The sequence below is a fragment of the Macrobrachium nipponense genome, chromosome 1 (genome assembly GCF_015104395.2).
Source record: "Macrobrachium nipponense isolate FS-2020 chromosome 1, ASM1510439v2, whole genome shotgun sequence".
In the NCBI taxonomy this organism is placed as follows: domain Eukaryota; kingdom Metazoa; phylum Arthropoda; class Malacostraca; order Decapoda; family Palaemonidae; genus Macrobrachium; species Macrobrachium nipponense.
This window is the reverse complement of record NC_087200.1, coordinates 145,139,773-145,158,867: the sequence shown is the minus strand read 5'-3', so window position 1 is coordinate 145,158,867 and position 19,095 is coordinate 145,139,773. Positions and strand designations below refer to the sequence as shown.

General features: G+C 39.1%; 1 protein-coding gene across 3 annotated transcripts in view; it reads right to left on the bottom strand.

Moving 5' to 3' along the window:
• Positions 1 to 595: 595 nt before the first annotated feature.
• The window catches only part of LOC135219715 (UDP-glycosyltransferase UGT5-like), a 106,400-nt gene continuing 87,900 nt past the window's right edge, over positions 596 to 19,095 (bottom strand). For all 3 annotated transcript variants that reach the window (XM_064256705.1, XM_064256704.1, XM_064256706.1), the window contains 7 exons: positions 9,677 to 9,857; positions 9,270 to 9,521; positions 8,575 to 8,805; positions 7,482 to 7,646; positions 6,107 to 6,329; positions 5,323 to 5,542; positions 596 to 3,199 (listed from right to left, as the gene is read on the bottom strand). In XM_064256705.1, the coding sequence (XP_064112775.1) occupies positions 2,932 to 3,199; positions 5,323 to 5,542; positions 6,107 to 6,329; positions 7,482 to 7,646; positions 8,575 to 8,805; positions 9,270 to 9,521; positions 9,677 to 9,856 (1,539 nt within the window). In that variant the 5' untranslated portion in view covers position 9,857 and the 3' untranslated portion in view covers positions 596 to 2,931. The remainder of the gene's footprint in view (positions 3,200 to 5,322; positions 5,543 to 6,106; positions 6,330 to 7,481; positions 7,647 to 8,574; positions 8,806 to 9,269; positions 9,522 to 9,676; positions 9,858 to 19,095) is intronic.

The window sequence follows — 19,095 nt, the reverse complement described above, 5'->3', positions numbered from 1 at the left end:
GGCTTTGGAACAACACGAACTTCGGTTGATCATGCAAACGATTCAATTTTTTTTTAATATATTAACTCTTATGGGGCCTTACCTGATTAGTACGTTTGGTGTTGTTGTATCTGAACCGACAACTTACTGAACTAGAGCTGTCCATCAGTAAGCTGGAAAGGCCAAGCAGATAGCCTAAGCCAATTATAATAAAAAAGGAAAAAAATGTGTTACTACTTGGTCCAGTACATTACCACAACTATGAGTAGCCTCCTTTAGCATCTAGTGACAATCAGATTGATGACAGAATCGAAAACAGACTTGATATTGGTAACAATGGAGCTAAGCATTCCCCTCCACAGTTAAGTTGTCAACAAATGTTCGTTGTGTTTGACCGTCGATTGAATCAGCTAAGCACCGCGCAGTAGAACGCATCCAAAAATGAGATCTTATGACTGTCAGCTGTTTATGTCTGTTCCACATTATTCTGAATACCGGTAAATAAATCTTCCTGACGAGGAAAAAAAATGATATCACTGAAGTTTCTGTTGTCCAGTGAAAAAGAAACACAGCAATGGATTTTAGATCCTTTAATAAAGAATAACAATCCTATTTATCAGCCTACTTTTCACATTCATTCATGATATTCAAAATGTACTACAAACTAACATTGCTTTGAAAAAGCTTTGAAGCCTTTTCTTGCGTTTAATGCGTGCATGTAAAGCACTGCATAAGTAGGCAGATGCTGCCTTATAATGAATACATGGTTTTAACACTTTTGTACTACGAGACTAACTCAAAAGAACACGTTACAGGAAGCGATGTAATCAAACTTAATTTCTAAACACACACATCATCTAGTCTTCGAGATGTTTGCCAGAGAGCTATTTAAGGAAATAAAGGTTTAATTTTCTAGAACACAGATCACAGAGAGCTTTTACCTGTGAAGGATGAAGGAAAGATGTGAAGATTGTAAAAGACCTTATGAAAAATTTATCATAACTGAGAAAAGCAAGAAGATGGGAAGAGAACTAGTGATGTGATACGGATATCTGTCATTTTTGTCTACCTCCAGCACTACAGGAAACATTTCTATCTACTCTTTAGTTAGTCCAAAGATTTAATCGCCAAAAACGCTCTTCGGCTCAGAGTTTATTAAACCTAACCAATCGCCAGTGAACATTTGTACATTATTTGTTTCTGCTTTCGAAACCTCTACCTTGTTTTTAACTTAACATTAAATGCAACCATTTATTTATGACAGCTAAAGAACACTTATTGCAGCAGAAGAAAAACTGCATGCTTTTTAACAAAATGGTTTTAACATGTTTTTCTTCAAGTTAGCGATGACGACAGAAATGTAACTAACAACAGGAGGCAACTCACTTATAAATACCAAGAGCTATGTACTAAACAGCAAATAGTCTATCAATCTATCTAAAGAAAATATCAGTAGATGAACTTCCAAAATTAATCTTAAATCTGTGGATCAGTTTGGGAGATCATTTGCTTTTTCGCTTTGTAACATCTTTTCCTTTTCTTCATCTGCAAAGTTTTCTATTATTATTATATTAATATTTTGCCACTTCGAGATACAGAATGGCCTATCGCTTCCTTACTGGTTTTGCCCGACCCTTCTCCCTTAAATTCTTCGCTTTATTGGGGTTGGGCTAAAGGAGGGCATGACCTTACCCTTAAGAATAATGTGTATCCTATTCACTTGTCATATCAGGAACTTACTTAACTATGTAACAACGATAAACAAACAGCAAACATTCACTAGAGGTGTCCCATCCCTGTCGTACATAGATTCATCGTAGATGTCTCATAAGTGATCAAAATCTACAAGTCAAATCAAATCCCAACTCCTGCATTCCCACTAAACCCCGGTTTTCTTCATCTTTTTCTTCTTCTTCTTTTTCTTCTTAAGTTGGTCTTTGCCTGAAATAATCAACAGTACGTACCAAAAATCCAGATCAGTATCTTAATCGTTATTTAATTTTGGTACACTGTTGTTCGTTTTATTTATGATAATATCTTTATTTATAAAATACAGTAAATTATTATAATGACCTTACAAGTGACCACGAGTCTCTCTTACTCCTCACGCTTTTTGGATACGCCTGTCACTACGAAGCCTGAGATCCTAATGCATGAACATAAAGCAATTTGGCGCCCGTAGCAAGATTCGAACCCCGCATCTGGAGTACCAGAACGAGGTCGTCTTACCGATCTGATGACGAGAAGGCCTCTGGGTAATTTGCATTCCTCGACAGGGATATTCTTCAATACGAGAGTCTGGTTCCATCAGATTTAGCTCTTCAAGACGCACCTGCTGTCATAATCAGAACGAGCACTAGGCTTGACAGGTTTAATTGGAATGTCTCTCCAATAAGAGCTCTATATAGGCTCGTACCTCCAACCAAAACTTAATTTCTTTCGCAAGTTGGGATCTTCAAGTGAACTTGCAATCTATGACATGTAGGGTGGGAAATTGACGATTCAAAGATTCACCTCATAATATAACCAAAGTAAAATTCATTCTGCAACAGATAAACAAACATATATAGACACAAGCATCGACACAAATGCACAGACAAGTAGGGACAACAAACAGAAAGTAGACACGGCATCTAAACCTATTCTAAATAGAGAGTTACACTGCCTACTCTGAAACCTTTTGGTAGAAATGCGAGTTTCACTCAGCACTTTTGCACTCCATGACTTTTGCTCAGTGAAACACACCAGAAGTACTTAGACTTAAAAAACGGCTCACCTATTCGAAATGCGGCGCTCGTGGCCGCCAAGCGCCACTCGCACCTGATTAGGACGACTTTAGAGTATACGAAAAGTGTTTCTGGAGAGCGTAAATGACTCGCAGATGAAAGACGCAGCGTCGGCGCCTATCTCGAACTACCGCTCGTTTCGAACAAACGAGAATGAGACGAGAGATCAGTCGGCCTTCATCTTCCCGTAATCAAGCTTGATCCTCTTCAGGATGGTCTGCAGAAGACCGTAGGTCAGGCCTCCCACGAGGCCAACGAAGACGAGGGCGTCGATGAGGAAGAACTCCACCCAGGTGAGGTCCATGGCGGGGGACCGCAGGTGGGGAGCGCCTTTGTGCTTGATGGCGTACTCCGTCCAGAAAACGGCCCGCTCCTTCGCAGAGGTCGGCTGATCACGCATCAGTCTGGAGGCCGTTCGGACGTTGTCTGTGTATCTGCGGCATAAAAGGTTCGTTTATTTCGCCAACGCTATGGCCTTGGATAAAAATTGACAGTATTTCTGTCTTTTTGATAAAAAATATTCTCATAGATATAAGTAATTATGTAAATTCCATGCTCCGAGTAATGGGAGAGTATTCATAAGAATCTGTTGAAAAAAGATATGACTTCCACAGATGAAACAACAATTTTCTCTTTTCTCCATGAATGGATTGAAGCAGTTCAGTCTTCATGTGATTCACAAAATATTTTGACATCGAAAGCAATGAGTACAAAGCATTCCTGTGCTGCAGTATTCAGCAAATTCAGATGATTTCCATCCAGCTGAAAATGGTACTTCTGTAGAATCAAGAATTCCCTACCCATAAGTTAATAGTAAAAACTTCGATTATGAATTTTGAGTTATTTATGTATCACACATCTAACTTTATTGTACTCTTCTGTGCGGTTATTGAAAGCTTATAGTATTTGTATAAACTTGGAGGAAGAACTTGATTCTATATATAAATAATTTATCATTTTACTATAGCATGTAGTCTGCGTACTTTAACAAAACTTTACGACTGTCAGAAAAATAATAATTTTCTGAGGTTTAAAAATCAACTTTTTTTATCTCTTTATTCAAGTCACCTGTGAAAACCTGAAGCATTTCTACTATAAGATATCTGTTGATGAAATATTCAGTGGGGTGGGGGACCAAAGGGAGGAGAGATGATGAGAGAGAGAGGGAGGGAGAATGAGAGAAGAGACGAGAGAGAGAGAGAGAGAGAGAGAGAGAGAGAGAGTCTTACGCAAAGTAACATTCAAATTAGCATGATGTAATCACTGTGATCAGCACGAGGCAGCATTTCTAAAATTCCTCATCTGGTGGGCGTTTGAGTTCTTCAGCTTTCCAGAGGCTACTGTAACATGAATCGTCTATTAGAAACTTAATCCCAATGAAAGGCGAAAACCTACATTTGCTACTGGAAAATCATCTTACAAGAATTTGTGTTTATCTGTATACATAAGTACATAGGTGTATACATATATACATTATGTATATAGATAATTATATCTATATATATATATATATATATATATATATATATATATATATAAAATCGGTGTATGTGCGTACGTGTGTACTCCCAATTTGGTGAAATTGAAATAGAAGCAGAAAGGCTGTTAAAATAAAAATCTACTGAGCACTGCAAAATTACTTGTGACCAATACAGGCATCAACAGACCTAAATAATAATACTTATATGGAACAGTAACCTTTCACTGAATAACGCTATTGTAGAATAAATATGATTCATATCAACTTTAGATCTACATCATATTTGTAGTTCCTAAATTTTTGAATGCTAGTGGAGCTGCTGTTACAGTGAGGTAACCTCCTTTTTGAAATAATGAAGAACAAAATTGTATCACTCATCCCACTTACGTGAGAAAACATCTATTACACTTGATGCAGACCTCTGCCTGACGTCTCCAAACCCGATGTGGCAGAACTTGAGGGCCCCTCTCCTCATAAAGACTTCCTAAACTATCTTCATGAGCACTTTTTCATCGACCTTTATAAGTATTTCCTAAACTAACTTCATATATATCTTCAGAGCCACCTTCACACGTATTTGTTTAGACTGTCTGTACTTCTTCAACTGTCTACACAAATATTACTTAAGGTACCGTTTATAAGTATTTCTAAATATCCTTTATAAGTATTTCTCAAACTGCATTAGCAATTAGGTAATGCTAATTCATCTTTAAAAAGATATGCAAGTATTTCTCAAATGAATCTTATAACTTGATGAGCAACTTGCAGTATTCATAAAACTCTCATTTAAGGTTTCTTAAACAGTAAACCTTCTGATCAATTCATGAGGCGCACCTTTTCCTACGACGAAATCCCGCCTGAGAAATACGTAAGGTCATGTTCATCTTCAACGTATCTCGAAGAAAAGAGAAATAATTAACTTCACACGTGAACGGAGAAGGTAAAAGCCCCACAGCCTATAATTTGCGAAGCCTAGAGACCTAACCGCCGCCCCCACCCCCCACCCAAGACCTCTTCTTGAGCAAGTTCCAGAGAAAAGGTTGTTGAGGTCCATCGCCTTCACTTATTCCTCCTCACCTCGTGTTATTCGACACGTCATAAATGGCCTCCAGCAGGAGATCCACACTGAGGTCCTCCCATTGGAGCCACCTCCCGAAGCCCTTGTTGTGGAGGTGGGCCGAGACGCGCTCCTGGTCGCCGAAGATGGGTAGGGCTACAATGGGGGTCACGTGGTAGATGCTCTCCTGAAGACTGAGCAGGCCTCCGTGCGACAGGAACACTTTCACTTTCGGGTGGGCTGTGGGCCAACACCGACGAGGAACCATCAACACCATCATCAGCAGCAGCAGAAAAAGGGAGAAAAATCGAAAGTTATTTTAATTTACATTTTTATTCTTGCGAGATATGACGTCAGCTGGCAGTGATAATGGGGGAACCATCAGAAGATAAATTGAACGTTTTTTCTTTTTTATTTGGCAAATTATCATGGAAGCTTTTTCATTAGCCAGCTTCTATTATTCCACTCACACGCACACACACTCATGCACTCACCACTCATCTATCTAATCATACTACAATATAAGGAGAAGAAGAATTAAAAGATTTTATTTTTTTAAATTTAACTCCGAGTTACAATAGGTCATCCCTTTCGTTATGCACACACACACACACACTAACACAGACAGACACACACACACACACATACTGCCATTCTGAACACTATCAAGCATCTTATCTTCACTACTCGTACTGCAGCATCACACTGATAATCCATAAAGGCCAAACCTTACGAAAACAAACAGCCAACCTCACATGACCTACCCTCATGACCATCATCTCAGCTCGTCACCTCCACACCTACCGAGGATATCCTGCTGAGGGAGCCACCGCCTTATCAGCACGTTTTCAGAGACGCCGGGCACGGACCCCTCGTATTTCCATATGACCCGGCGGGAGAGCTTGGCGAAGGCGCTGACGAAGAGGTCGCGGTAATGGATCGGCATGGTGTTGCCTTGGGCCATCGATCCCAGGCTTACGTAAACCACGCCGTCATCGCCCGCGCCTTCTATCCAGGCGGTGAGTTCCTGAGGGAGAGTTTGGAGAGGTGACTGAAATCGAAATTTATATATCTGTCGACCTATATATCTAAATATATATATATATATAATATATATATATATATATATATATATATATAGATATATATTGAGTCATCATCATCAGCCGTTGCTAGTCCACTGCAGGACAAAGGCCTCAGACGTCCTTCCACTCCCTTCTGTTAATGGTCTTTTGATGCCAGTCTATACCTGCAACTTTTCTTAGCTCGTCAATCCATCGTCTTCTCTTCCTTCCCCTGCTTCGTTTGCAATCTCTAGGGACCATTTCTCATATATATATATATATATATATATATATATATATATATATATATATATATACATATATATCTATATATATATAATAAATATATATATATATAAATATACATACACGTATATATATATATATATATATATAATATATATATATAATCACCCAAACTAAAAAAACAAATAAGAGACTGGGTGTAGTAGGTTCTGACCGGTTTTCAACTTTATTTCAAAGTCATTAACGAATCGTACTGTATTTCCCAGAGGGATAAAACGGACAAAAAAACACACACACCTGGAGACTACAACTCCACAACTGACAGTGTCAAAGAGGGATGGGCTACAAAACTCATTATAAAATTGCTAGGATCCCTACTAAGTTTACACATGTGATAATCCTTTTTCCATCCATATCCCACTACCCTCCTTCAATTTCAAGCATTTCAACATTCTTTTGAAATCTATAAAATTTTTAAAATATAGGGTCACGTTTATCCATACACACATTTTATATATATATATACTATATATATATATAGTATATATTAAAATATATATAAAAATAACAAAATATAATTATTAAATATATATCATATATATATATATATATATATAAAATATATATATAAAATATATATATATATATATATTATATATATATATTATAATATATATGTGTACTTGTGTGTATCTGTGACTGTGTGCATGTGTATCCATAAAAGACAAAGGTAACTAACATATCCCATCAGATCAAACGGAAGACACAAATCACAAGAAACCAAAACAGAAGCAGCCGCATAGATGACCCTCTCTGACGCCATGATAATGAAATGAAAAGAGCGAGACCGAAAGCCTCCTCCTTCCTACCTTATTGAGGGGCCTGGGAGACTTGCAATGGATGGCGCCAATCTGCACCTGGGAGGGCAACAGCGGCAACGGGAGGTCGATGCTGTAATGGGCATTCAGGAAGGTCAGGCTGGCGTTCCGCTCCGTCTGCAGGAGAGGTCGGATGTCAGGCAAATACAGCTCGACCTGTCATGGGAGACGATACCCAGCGGCAATTAGATCTCACGTCCCTGTCTCATTGTTATGCTGCTGCTGCGCTTTTTACACCCGCGCATGCGCTGACGTGCGTGCATGCGCGTCTGCTATTCAAGTCTCAGGACACAAAAGTAGAATAATCAGATTGGATTTAGGTAGCGGGTTTAATATATTTTTTAGGGAAATTTACTAGTTCACATTTCATTCTACAAATAGCAAGAAATTTTGCCAAGAGAAAAATTTCTGATTATGGACAGGTCTGACCACCTACAATTCTCTCTCTCTCTCTCTCTCTAGGTAATTACAAGTCAATTAACAGACCAAGAGAGAATGGGCTTGGGGAGGCTGTTATTTTACCCTACATTCATATAAATAAAACTACATCAGTGCGATACACTCTTATCTAAGCTCCTATATTGAATGGTCTCACATTTGGTAGATAGAAAATGGACTATCATTAAAACTCGCAGGAAATGTAATACCAATTTGCAACAGGAAGACATCATTCACTTTTATCTACCACATGTAACAGTGCCAATTCACACACACACACACACACACACAAAATGAAAAGAAGTTGGAATATAAAATTCTGCCCAAATGCCAAGCGCCAGTACCTATGAGGTCATTCAGCGCTGAAAGAGAAATTAAGAGTTAAGAAGGTTGTCAAGCTGTCACAGGATGAGGACTTGGTAGTTGCACTATGAAACAATTGTTCGGAGAGGTGGAAGAAGGTAGAGTTAATCAAATAAAAGGGGTTGCAGCTACGGGCCGAAGGGACGCTCCAAAGAACCCAAATCGTGCCTACAGTTTGATGGCACTGCCCACTACGAGGAAAATAGGAGACTGAGGTTCAAACACACGAACGAACGAACGAAACTAAGGAACACTGAACCACGCCTGTTCCTCTTGACCTCACCTCGTCCTGGATAGCAGGCACGACCCAGTACCTCCAGGCGAAGGCGTTGAAGAAGTGGAAGAGGATGTTGAAGACCTTATCGTGAATCTTCCAGGGTCTGGGAAACTCCCAGAGCTTGGTCGGGGTATAGGCAGGGTTCAGGACGTTGCCCATGACGGCGCTATGCTGGTAGTCGTGCCCTACGGTCGAAATGGTGATGAAGGGCAGGTCCTCGGCAAAGGGGTACACGGCCTGCAACGCCAAAAAGCCAAGTTATAATTTTAAAAGGTTTCAGAATAGAATAGAATCTAGAATATAGGACAAAGGCCAAGCGCTGGGACTTATGGGGTCATCAGCGCTAAGGACAGTAGAGAAAGAGAGAGAGAGAGAGAGAGAGAGAGAGAGAGTTCGGCAGTGGGGATAAAGAGATACTACTAGAGGAAAAGAAGTACATACAAGGCTCTAAAGGTAGAACTTAGAGAAAATCCCATCACTGCACCGAGAAGTAACAGTTAGAGGTGTCGGACAACAGTTACAGAAAGGATGCGGGAACGAAGGTAGGGTAAAAAAAATAAAAAATAAAAATAAAAAAAAAACACCCTTTAGTAATGCAATGCCGACATGGCGACGCAAGAGGTGCACTGACGGCACTACATATCTCCTTCGGGGGAATATTCAATCCTCGACCAAGCCGGCCGCCTGCACCACTGACTCACCTCATTGAAGAGAGCGTCCACCATCACCAGATCGAACTCCTTCCTCATGGCGTAGAGATCCATCACCTGAGTGTCGTTGTACAGACGTCTGGCCATGGTGGCCAAGTCCGCCCGGAAATTGGCCAAGAAGAGCAGAGGGTGCTTCCGGACCTCGAAAAAGTTGATCTTGTCCTCGTATATGGAATTTCTGACGGTGAGTTCGTGGATGTTTGGATGCGAGGTGGACGGAGGGAATTTGCTCAAAACGACAACCTGCGTCGAAGAAGATAAGTCAGATTCCTCGAAGTAAACTTAAAGCATTTTCGTGTTTCTCACTTTAATTAAACCTCAATATAGGTGATCAGGATTAGAGCAGATTTTTAAAAGGTGCTCCTTTCTAAAATACTGGAAATAAAATATGCGCTAACCTGGTGCCCTCTATCGGCAAGGGCTTCTACGATGGGCAGGATGACTTGCCTGTGGCTCCATGAGGACACTGGAATCAATACAAGGATCTTGTAGGATTTCTCGAGAGCAGCCAGCTCCCCTGATGACTGGCCACTGAACATCCATAGGACGCCCAACGTGAGAAGTAGACTGTTTTTCATCCTGTTTGGGAGATAAAAGATTTTTGAGTACAAGTAGCGCAAACTTTGTCAAGAATTTCTAGATGGTGTTAACTTTTGAACACTCCTGATTAAAATATCTGGCTGACTTTTAACTTTTGGGTACTGTTGACAAATATTTCTAGCGGACTTTAAATTTTGCGTACTGCTGATTAAAATTTCTGCTGGCTTTAACACTGAATGCTTTAGACTATAGCAGCCACTAGTCAGAATCAACCTCTGGATATTGGTGATTAAAATTTCTCTTCAGCGCCAAACTTTGACTACTTCTGTAAATAAACTTATAGTTGGTATGCCGCCGATTAAAATTTCCTGTTGGCATTAACTTATAAAATACCGTTTATTAAGACAATTAACCCGTAGATATTCATTTTTAAATACTGGTATATAAATCACTGGTCGGCATTGAACATTAAACACAACTTTTAAATAGCATTGTTTGAAATCTTTAGCCGCAAATAAGTTGGAGTGCTAATGATTAACATCACGGTTCGACATTCACTTTTGAGTGGTAGATCTCATGAAATCCGTAGTCAGGATTAACTTATGAATATTATTCATGAAGACTGCCTCCCTCTCACCTGAATCTTTGCCACTTAAAATCTCCAGCCGTCATTAACTTTACATATTGCTGACTAAGATCTCCAGTCAAAATACTGCTGATTCATTTGTGAAAATTTCTGACTAAAATCTTTGCTCCAAATACTTTTAATAAAGTTTGTTGGCCAGCATTAACCCTTGAGTATTGGTCATTATTATCTCTAGCCAGCACTCAATTTTGTATACAACTGATGAAGATCTCTAGATAGAACTTACTTATAAATACCTTTTGTAAAAACACTTATTTGGCATTCCAGATGAAAGACCTCATGTTGGCGAGGACAATCGATTACTGTTATTCAACACGTATCAAAATCGGTTTTACGTTTTAATGCTCCTGTTCAAATCATCTCAGTCAGCATCAACGTCTGCGAGTAGATCTTATTTACCTTGAGGTCAATAATAGTAACGCAAGGTGCATGAACTCAAGGTGGTTATAAGTAAGGTGTTTGCATCTGGAGCGAAGGAAATTGACTAGTCGGCATCTCTTGCCTGTCTGGCCCACGCCCCCTTTACACAAGGGCTGTGCTTTGATGGCAAGCTTGTTGTAATTGTAATTGTAATTTAATTGAAATGTAATTAATTACATATTTTTAAGGTAATTGTAATTGTAATTCTTTATTTCTATTTAATATTAATTTTAGTTGTAATTGCAATTTGATGATAGGACTGGTAATTATAATTGTAACTGTAATTGACTTAAAGCATAACGTAATTACTCCAAGCCTGACTGAAGGAAATTCGTCTGCTATATGGATGAAGACGTCATATTACGAATATGACGTCACTTGCGGAAATATTTATCGGAAAACAATGAAAATTTACAAATTTCCTTTTGTTCTTCTGATTTTTGTGGTACAGTGCACCATAATTTAGCTATGTTAAAATGTCAACATGGTTAAAAAGACCGCCCTTTCGCTTTGACTACTGAAAGACGACGAGCATGGTATAAATGGGGAGGAGCTTAGTGACGTCACTCATAGTTAGCCAATCAGGACAAAGAAAAAGTGTTCAATTACAGCCTGTTTTTTTTTTTTTTTTTTAATCACTGTCAGTATCAGTGTCTGGAATATAACAAAAAAATCTAAACTTTTCTTTATGCTTTTTATTATAGCGAAACTTGACAAACAAACAAGTAAAAATCATATTTTGGTTTGTGTTAACACAGCGCTCTCTCTATGGGATGATGCTACTTCTTTCTCTAGATACCTTGCATGAACTATAACGGTATTTAAATCGATCATCTGTACGGAAGTGGCAAAGCTTATTAACCGATACAACAGACACTGCACGGTTAACCCTGACACCAATATCCACATTTTACTCGGCAGCTGAAATCTAAGAACGGGACGAGTTCGATACTTGGCATTCAAGCGACGTTGCAGACACAGCAGTTACGCGTTAACCAAAACCCTCACCGTCCCTCCCCCTCAAAACCTTTCCCTTACCACACACAACCACCTCATCGAATAAGATAAAAACGCTCTCTCGTGTCCAAGCGCGCACGTACTTCGGTACGCCATTGACGATTCTTCATGTTATAGGCCTAGGTTTTCGGTAGTCAGCTTGGAGAAGCGTTTGATGTCCTTTTGCAGTTCCCTGTCTTCAACAGTTCGCTAATGTGGAAATATTCCTAGAATAAACTTTGAAAAGTCGTAACAATATTAAATCTTACTAGCTAACGGGATGATTTTGTAAACTTTACCTCTCTCTCTCTCTCTCTCTCTCTCTCTCTCTCTCTCTCTCTCTCTCTCTCTGTCTGTCTTTAGAAGAAGAAGATAGAGAGAGAGAGAGAGAGAGAGAGGGTAATTCATAAATAAACTCTTCATTAATTTTCACTTTAAATTAAACCAGCAACATAATCACTGTTACCTAACGAACTTGTTCCTTAAGGTTGAGTAATATATTCAAAAAGAGAGGCAGCCACAGTCACTGACTTCATCTGAAGGGAAGCGGGTGGTAGGCCTTGACAAAGAAAGCCAGGTAGTAGATGGATAGACACAATTGTCGTCTCTTATGACTAACTACATTACTTCAGTCGCATGATAATTAAGTGGAAGCTGGCAGATGGAAAAAAAAAATTAAAAATAATGTACGTTCTCTGTCAACGCAAAAAACAAAACTTGTATAGAAGTCTGACAGCAAGTCGAGAGGTACGTAAGTACTAGGCCTACTAAGAGGTCAGGGATGGGTGATGAAACCTACGACGCCTCTGTTACGTCACTACGTACCTCCATAGCCTCCACTCAGCCGAAGGATAATAAAAAAATACATTGTGTGTGTGTGTATGTGCGTGTGTGTGTGTTCGTCGCACGCGCACCGACAGTGAGGTTTGTGCTTTTAAATAAACAAGGAAAAGAGAAAAACGCTCTCAGTGCTAGATACCTATTCCATCCAATATAACAAAAACAAATGTTAAAATCTGCCAAACATGACTATATGAGTTTAGATTCATGTCCCAGGAATAACATAAAAAGGGCACAGGATTTCCCCAAAAGTACCAAATGCAGTCTTCAAAAAAGGGAAGAAAACATCAAACTTCAAACAACAAACAAATGAATCACAGGCAAACACATTCGAAACAGATGTCTTAGGACAAGTTCCAAGTAGACATAACCTATATTCAGTAATGCACAGTAGGAGTCCTAAACTGGTTAAACGTGAATTTCAGGTGCAAGTCTGGGTCATGACATAAGGACAACCAGCAAGCAATGGTTCTTGAGTAGCGTCAATGAGCACAGTCGTGGGTCTAAGAACTGTCGTTGTCTTTCCCACACACTCAGTTGAAATACTCAGTTACATCACAGAGATTATCTTCAGGGAGAAAAGGACGTGAAGGGAATATGTAAGAGCACAAATGATTAATGGCAATGTCATTAGGAACAAAACAACGTCGATTTTAATGTTTTTGGTACTACCCTTCCTCGGGTGGATAGCTATCACTCCATGGGAATGCGAGGGGAATTTTCTGTGTTTAATTTCGTCTTTTCTCAAGGTATTAGCGAGGAAGTTTCGAAATAGTAGTGGGCTAAACTATGATAACAAACATGAAGAAAGAGCTACATTCTGTGTGTGTGTGTGTGCGTGCGTGTGTTAGGAAGAGAGAGAATGAATGAATTTCCTTGTAACTGCGTTATAGTTTGACAGGCATTAGATGGGTTGAAATACTTATGAGCAAACAATAAAAAAAAACCAGTTAAGCAGCGAAAAACTCATTGAATGATATAAGCCATCAAAAATTGTATATCCCAAGAATCCGCATATTTTTCCTTTATGCTTGTACCGTTATGACAGATTTCTAGTCAGCACAAGAAAAACAGCGACAAGTAGCAACGCTGAAAGCGGACCTTGGTCTTTCTGTGATATCTCGCGTGAGTTTAAGTGCGTCTGAATGACCTATGGATGTAATTATCACGTCTGTCTCCCAACTGTGGCGTCTGCCCTTTTAGTTTTCAGTGAAGGAAAACTATTCAGACGGCTTTGTCTGTCCGTCCGCACTTTTCTGTCCGCCCTCAAATCTGAAAAAAAACTACCGTGGCTGGAGGGCTGCAAATTCGTAAGTTGACCATCCACAATCCTATCATCAAACATACCAAATTGCAGCCCTCTAGCCTCAGTAGAGTTTATTCTATTCAAGGTTAAAGTTAACCATGATCGTGAGTCTGGCAACGCTATAGGACAGGCCACCTCCGGGCCGTGGCTGAAAATTTCAAGGGCCCCGCCTCATACAGCATTATACGCTGTACATTAAAGTTTCCGGAGCTTTTTCACTTTTGGGGGAGGGTTGCAAAAATGTATTTTTTTAGCGTTATTGGAATAAATTCAAGTTACGCATAATATGTGGCCATCACTTTCAAATTTCGCTTTCCATAAATTACTAGCGTAGAAGTACACAAAGGGAGGGAACGTATACTTTCTGTCTCTTGATATTTGTGTAGTAATGAAACGAGTCATGGTACTTACTGTCTTTCCCAATTCCGCCAGTAGCAATGTCTGTTTTCACTCTTTCTTTTTCTTCTTTTATGAATATGGTATCAAGTCCTGGTCATGCTCGGCTTGATTTTGAGCGGAACCACAACAGTAAACATTTACAACTTAATCGCCGAGCTACAGTTTCCGATTTTTGTAGATCGTTTGCGTCCAAGAACACATGACTTTCAAAATCTTTAGTCTCATCCGTAATACAAGTCGTACTCGAAGCTGGTTGTCTGGAGGTTTACTGGCTCGTGAGAGAGTGCAGACTATGAGAGAGAGCAGGCTAATTTAAAATGCAATGTTTTCATAATTATTGCAATTGTCATTGTCGCAAGCAATTTTGTCAATTCATGTGCCAAATTAACTTGCTGTACCCAAAATTTCAGTTTTAAACGAACAATGGTGGAAACTCGGACATGGTCAAGAGTGACACTCGAACGAAAAAAAAAAAAAGAACAGTTAGGCTACTGAATATATAAATCTATGATTTGAAAGCTGTCATATATTCGGAAAGTGTCTGTTGTAAAAGTACCAACAAACTTTCGTCAGCGACAATGTATATGGTATGCCATTTGGTGGTTGGACAATAAAAAAAGAAGGAAAAAAAAAAAGAATTTTAGAGGACCTAAGTCTGGATATAACACTGCCAAATTCCGAGACCCAAATCAGTGCAGTAGGTGGCCCAGTGACAGGATGGAGTACATACATCATTACGATTAGATAGCAAAATGTTTGACAAGTGCTACTTCTTGTTTGATAGAGAAAAGCAACGCATATCAGGTAAAGTTATAAATAAAGTACAATAAGCGCGTGGATTTCTATATAGCAAACATATACGTAGGTACACGTCTTAGAGAATGAAATTGTAAACACGCAAGGCTACAGTACTAATACTACAGGCCCCTACAGAGGGGAGGGGGGTCCCCCAAATTGCTGGAAGTCCATATTTTCTGTTACTATCCTTTTCATTGAACTGTACTTAAAAAGTAATAAATAATTATTTTTTTATGTCAAAATATATAACAACAACAAATAAAATAATGTGCATGTTATTGTTAACATAATGAATGAATCAATCAATAAAACTGAAGAAATATTCTTGAATTTCAGTGCAAACTTTCAACATTATAAGTAAAATTCTCTTAACCAAAGTCAATACTTTGAATGACATCTAATCGGGTAGAAGGGCATAGACCGCATGCCCAATTTTTCTTCTTAATATAACTAAAATAACATTTTCAAGTATTCCATCTTTTATATACCTATATATGCGTTGACATTCATAGAAGAAAAGGTCCAGTTTTGGGGAAAACGACACCCCCCCATAAAAGAAAACTCTAGGTACGGCATGTACTACACTTACTAAAGTGATCACTACTTTACATACTAACATAATCACTACAAAGGTGCGAGGCACGCAACATTTTTAGAAGTCCTACAGGACCCATGGCCTTGCGATGAGGTAGTGAATTAAAAGTTTATTTTAAAGTTTAAGTTCAACTGCATACACACAATATATATATATATATATATATATATATATATATATATATATATATATGTGTGTGTGTGTGTGTGTGTGTGTGTGTGTGTGTGTATGTATGTATGTATACATATATATATATATATATTATATATATATATAACAAAATGTGTGTGTGTGTGTGTGTGTGTGTGTGTGTGTAAAGTGAAGCGATAATTCTCAAGAATGGGCAAATAATGACAGCATAACACACCCTCCTCCCTACCACAAGAATGGCGACCACTTCATTTCACTGCAAAGCGAAGGAAGACCTTCACGCAACTCGTGAGAAAGTACGCAAATTACGCGCAGCAAAAAGTAACACTTCTCTGTATGCAACAATCATCACAATACTAATTACTCTCCTTGAGTCTCACAATGGATTATGCTATTGTTATCAGTACACCGTTGGGAATTGCTTTCGGGTTGCAAGAAGTCTAAAAAATGAAAAAAAAGATTTCACAATGGGTACTTGATGTTTACTTTTTGACTTCAAGAGGAGGTTAGTGCGTCATAAACAACAATATTTAAAAAAAAAAGTCTTAATAAGCTCAGGCTCAAAAGAAAAGGAAACAAAACAACTGACATCTTAGTAACATCCGTTCGAAAAGGAAAGGCGAAGACGTAGAGTCCACGGCTAACAAACAAAACAACATCCCGGTGAAGGGCTATGAACTATTATGGCTGCCTAACGGTGCCGTGAGATTACCCAACAGCGAAGGCAGGTTCTTGGGTAGAATTTTAAGTAAATGACCCATAGACAAACTTGCTTTTCCTTTTGCTAAGAATGCGACGCATGCGGCGTTCTTACGTTGCTACTCATACGCAGCGTAACTTTAAGGTAGCTAGTGCTTGTCATTTCCTTTGTTTCACTTTGTTGCTACCACAAATAATTGAGAAAATAGATCTGGTGAATGGAGGTAATAAGCACGGCATACGGCCTTAAGAAATAATTAGGGATACGCACGACCATACGCGGCGCGCGCAGAGAGAGGAGAGAGAGAGAGAGAGAGAGAGAGAGACGAGATGGACGAGGAGAGATAGAGAGAGAGAGCGAGAGAGAGAGAGAGAGAGAGAGAGAGAGGAGAGAGAGAGGTAGGGGGGGGCGGGGGGGTACCTTCCGGCAGTCTCGTTCCTAGTCCGGTTGTTGGCAGAGTATGTCTCTAAGGAATGGGGACAACGAGAAAACGAACGTGGTTTGGACCTTGCAATGGAAATTCTGTCACATATTACAGGCAAAACCACGAGACAATATTTTGAAGATAAAATGCTAAAGAAATTTTATTTATTTATTGTTTTTTCATTTTGGCCAAATCACGGAAGGGTAAAAAATACGCTAAAGCTTACAAGACCGCAGAACTTTATAAGAAATAAAAAAATTGTCGGTATTTATTGGTTTTTGAGGTCATGAGAACTTTCCATCCTGAATTTGTCACCCTTGGAAAAGGACCAGGGAAGGATCTGTTTGACACATACCATCGAAGTAAAGCACATTTGTCAGTGGGACTAGGTGATAGACACCCTCATAGCAAAACACATTTAACGGAGTAGGACTATTTGGTAGACACACTCATAGCAAAGCACATTTGTCAGACGTAGGCCTATTTGACAGATGCCCTCATATTACCTCATATTAGTAAAGCATATTTGTCAGAGTGGGACTATTTGACTGATATCCTAATAGCAAAATACATCTGACGGAGTGGAACTATTTGGTAGATATCCTCTTAAAAAAGCACATTTACACAGATCGGACTATTAGACAGATACCCAAATAGCAAAGCACATGTTTCAGACTAGAGCTATTTGACAAATGCCCTCATAGCCAAGTATATTTGACACTATCATAGCAAGGCTCACAATAGGACTATTTGGCAGCTAGCCTCATGGCAGAGCACATTTGAGACAGATGCCGTCATGGCAAAAGGTATTTGATTGAATATGATATGACGCAGCAAGGCACAACGGCCAAGTGGGTCTATATGTGGCTCTCACGTGCACTGGCTTGAAAAGAGCCACCAAAGTCAAAGTACAAAGCGTTCAGCACCAGCGGTTCGTGCTGCCTAACAAGGAAAACTTCAGCGATTTACTTGTAGCCTTTGACCTCCTAATGATCCTATCTTTCAAAGGAACTACAATCTATAATTTGAAGGACACTGCTGCTCCTGGGGTAGCATTCTCTCTCTCTCTTTCTCTCTATCTCTCATTAGTACACCCCTCACGACTTCTATATGACACCTTAGACGTAAACACCTTAAGCCTTGCTACAAAAACTGCAATAACATGTGTATGTTGAGTGATAAATTTGTAACCATATGTTCATAAATGAGCCACAAAAAAATACCAGCACAATCAAGTTATGGTAAAGGTTGTCCACATACGACAACAGCAATATTCTTATAATGGAAACAGAAAGGTCTTGGGTCACACAATCAGGGGAAGGAAGAGCAGGCAGGTGAGCCTGACCGAGATGTTATGTCATTTTGCGGTCCGGCGTGAAACCACGTGGCATCCATCTTTGTATTATCACCGGCCACTTCCGAAATTCTCTCTGTAGCGTTTCAGAAAAGTTCCAGGGCTCTCTTGTACCCATTAGCATTTAGTCAAAGACATGGCAAGAGATATTCATCTTAAACCGAGATTTTCAAGAGACTAAATGGATCCTATTTCCGTGAGTCTAAATATTATATTTGCCCGTTCTCCAGGTTTAGAGAAGAAATCTTATCGCAGACATGTTTGAAATCGAAATGAAAGTAAATTATTAAATGAAGATCAATAAATCCCTCCTAGTGTTTAAATCTGGTAGGTTTACGAAAACAGTGCACATGCATTTAGGTACATATAAGCCTATTTATGCGCAAAAGTGTTAATTTGCTTGTAATACTCATACTTGACTATTTTACATTGTTATTTCAGAATGGGTAAAAAGCCTATTTCTTATGACAAATTCCATTTCTTGCATATTTTTTTATTGTCTGACACGACTTATGTATTGGTAGGTCTACTAAGCTTCAACAACTGGAAAGATTGACTGATCTTCTCCTAAAATGTTATTTTCTAAACATTATATATATATAATATCACTAAGAAATACCAGTGCAGAAGACCAAAAATCTCCTTGCAA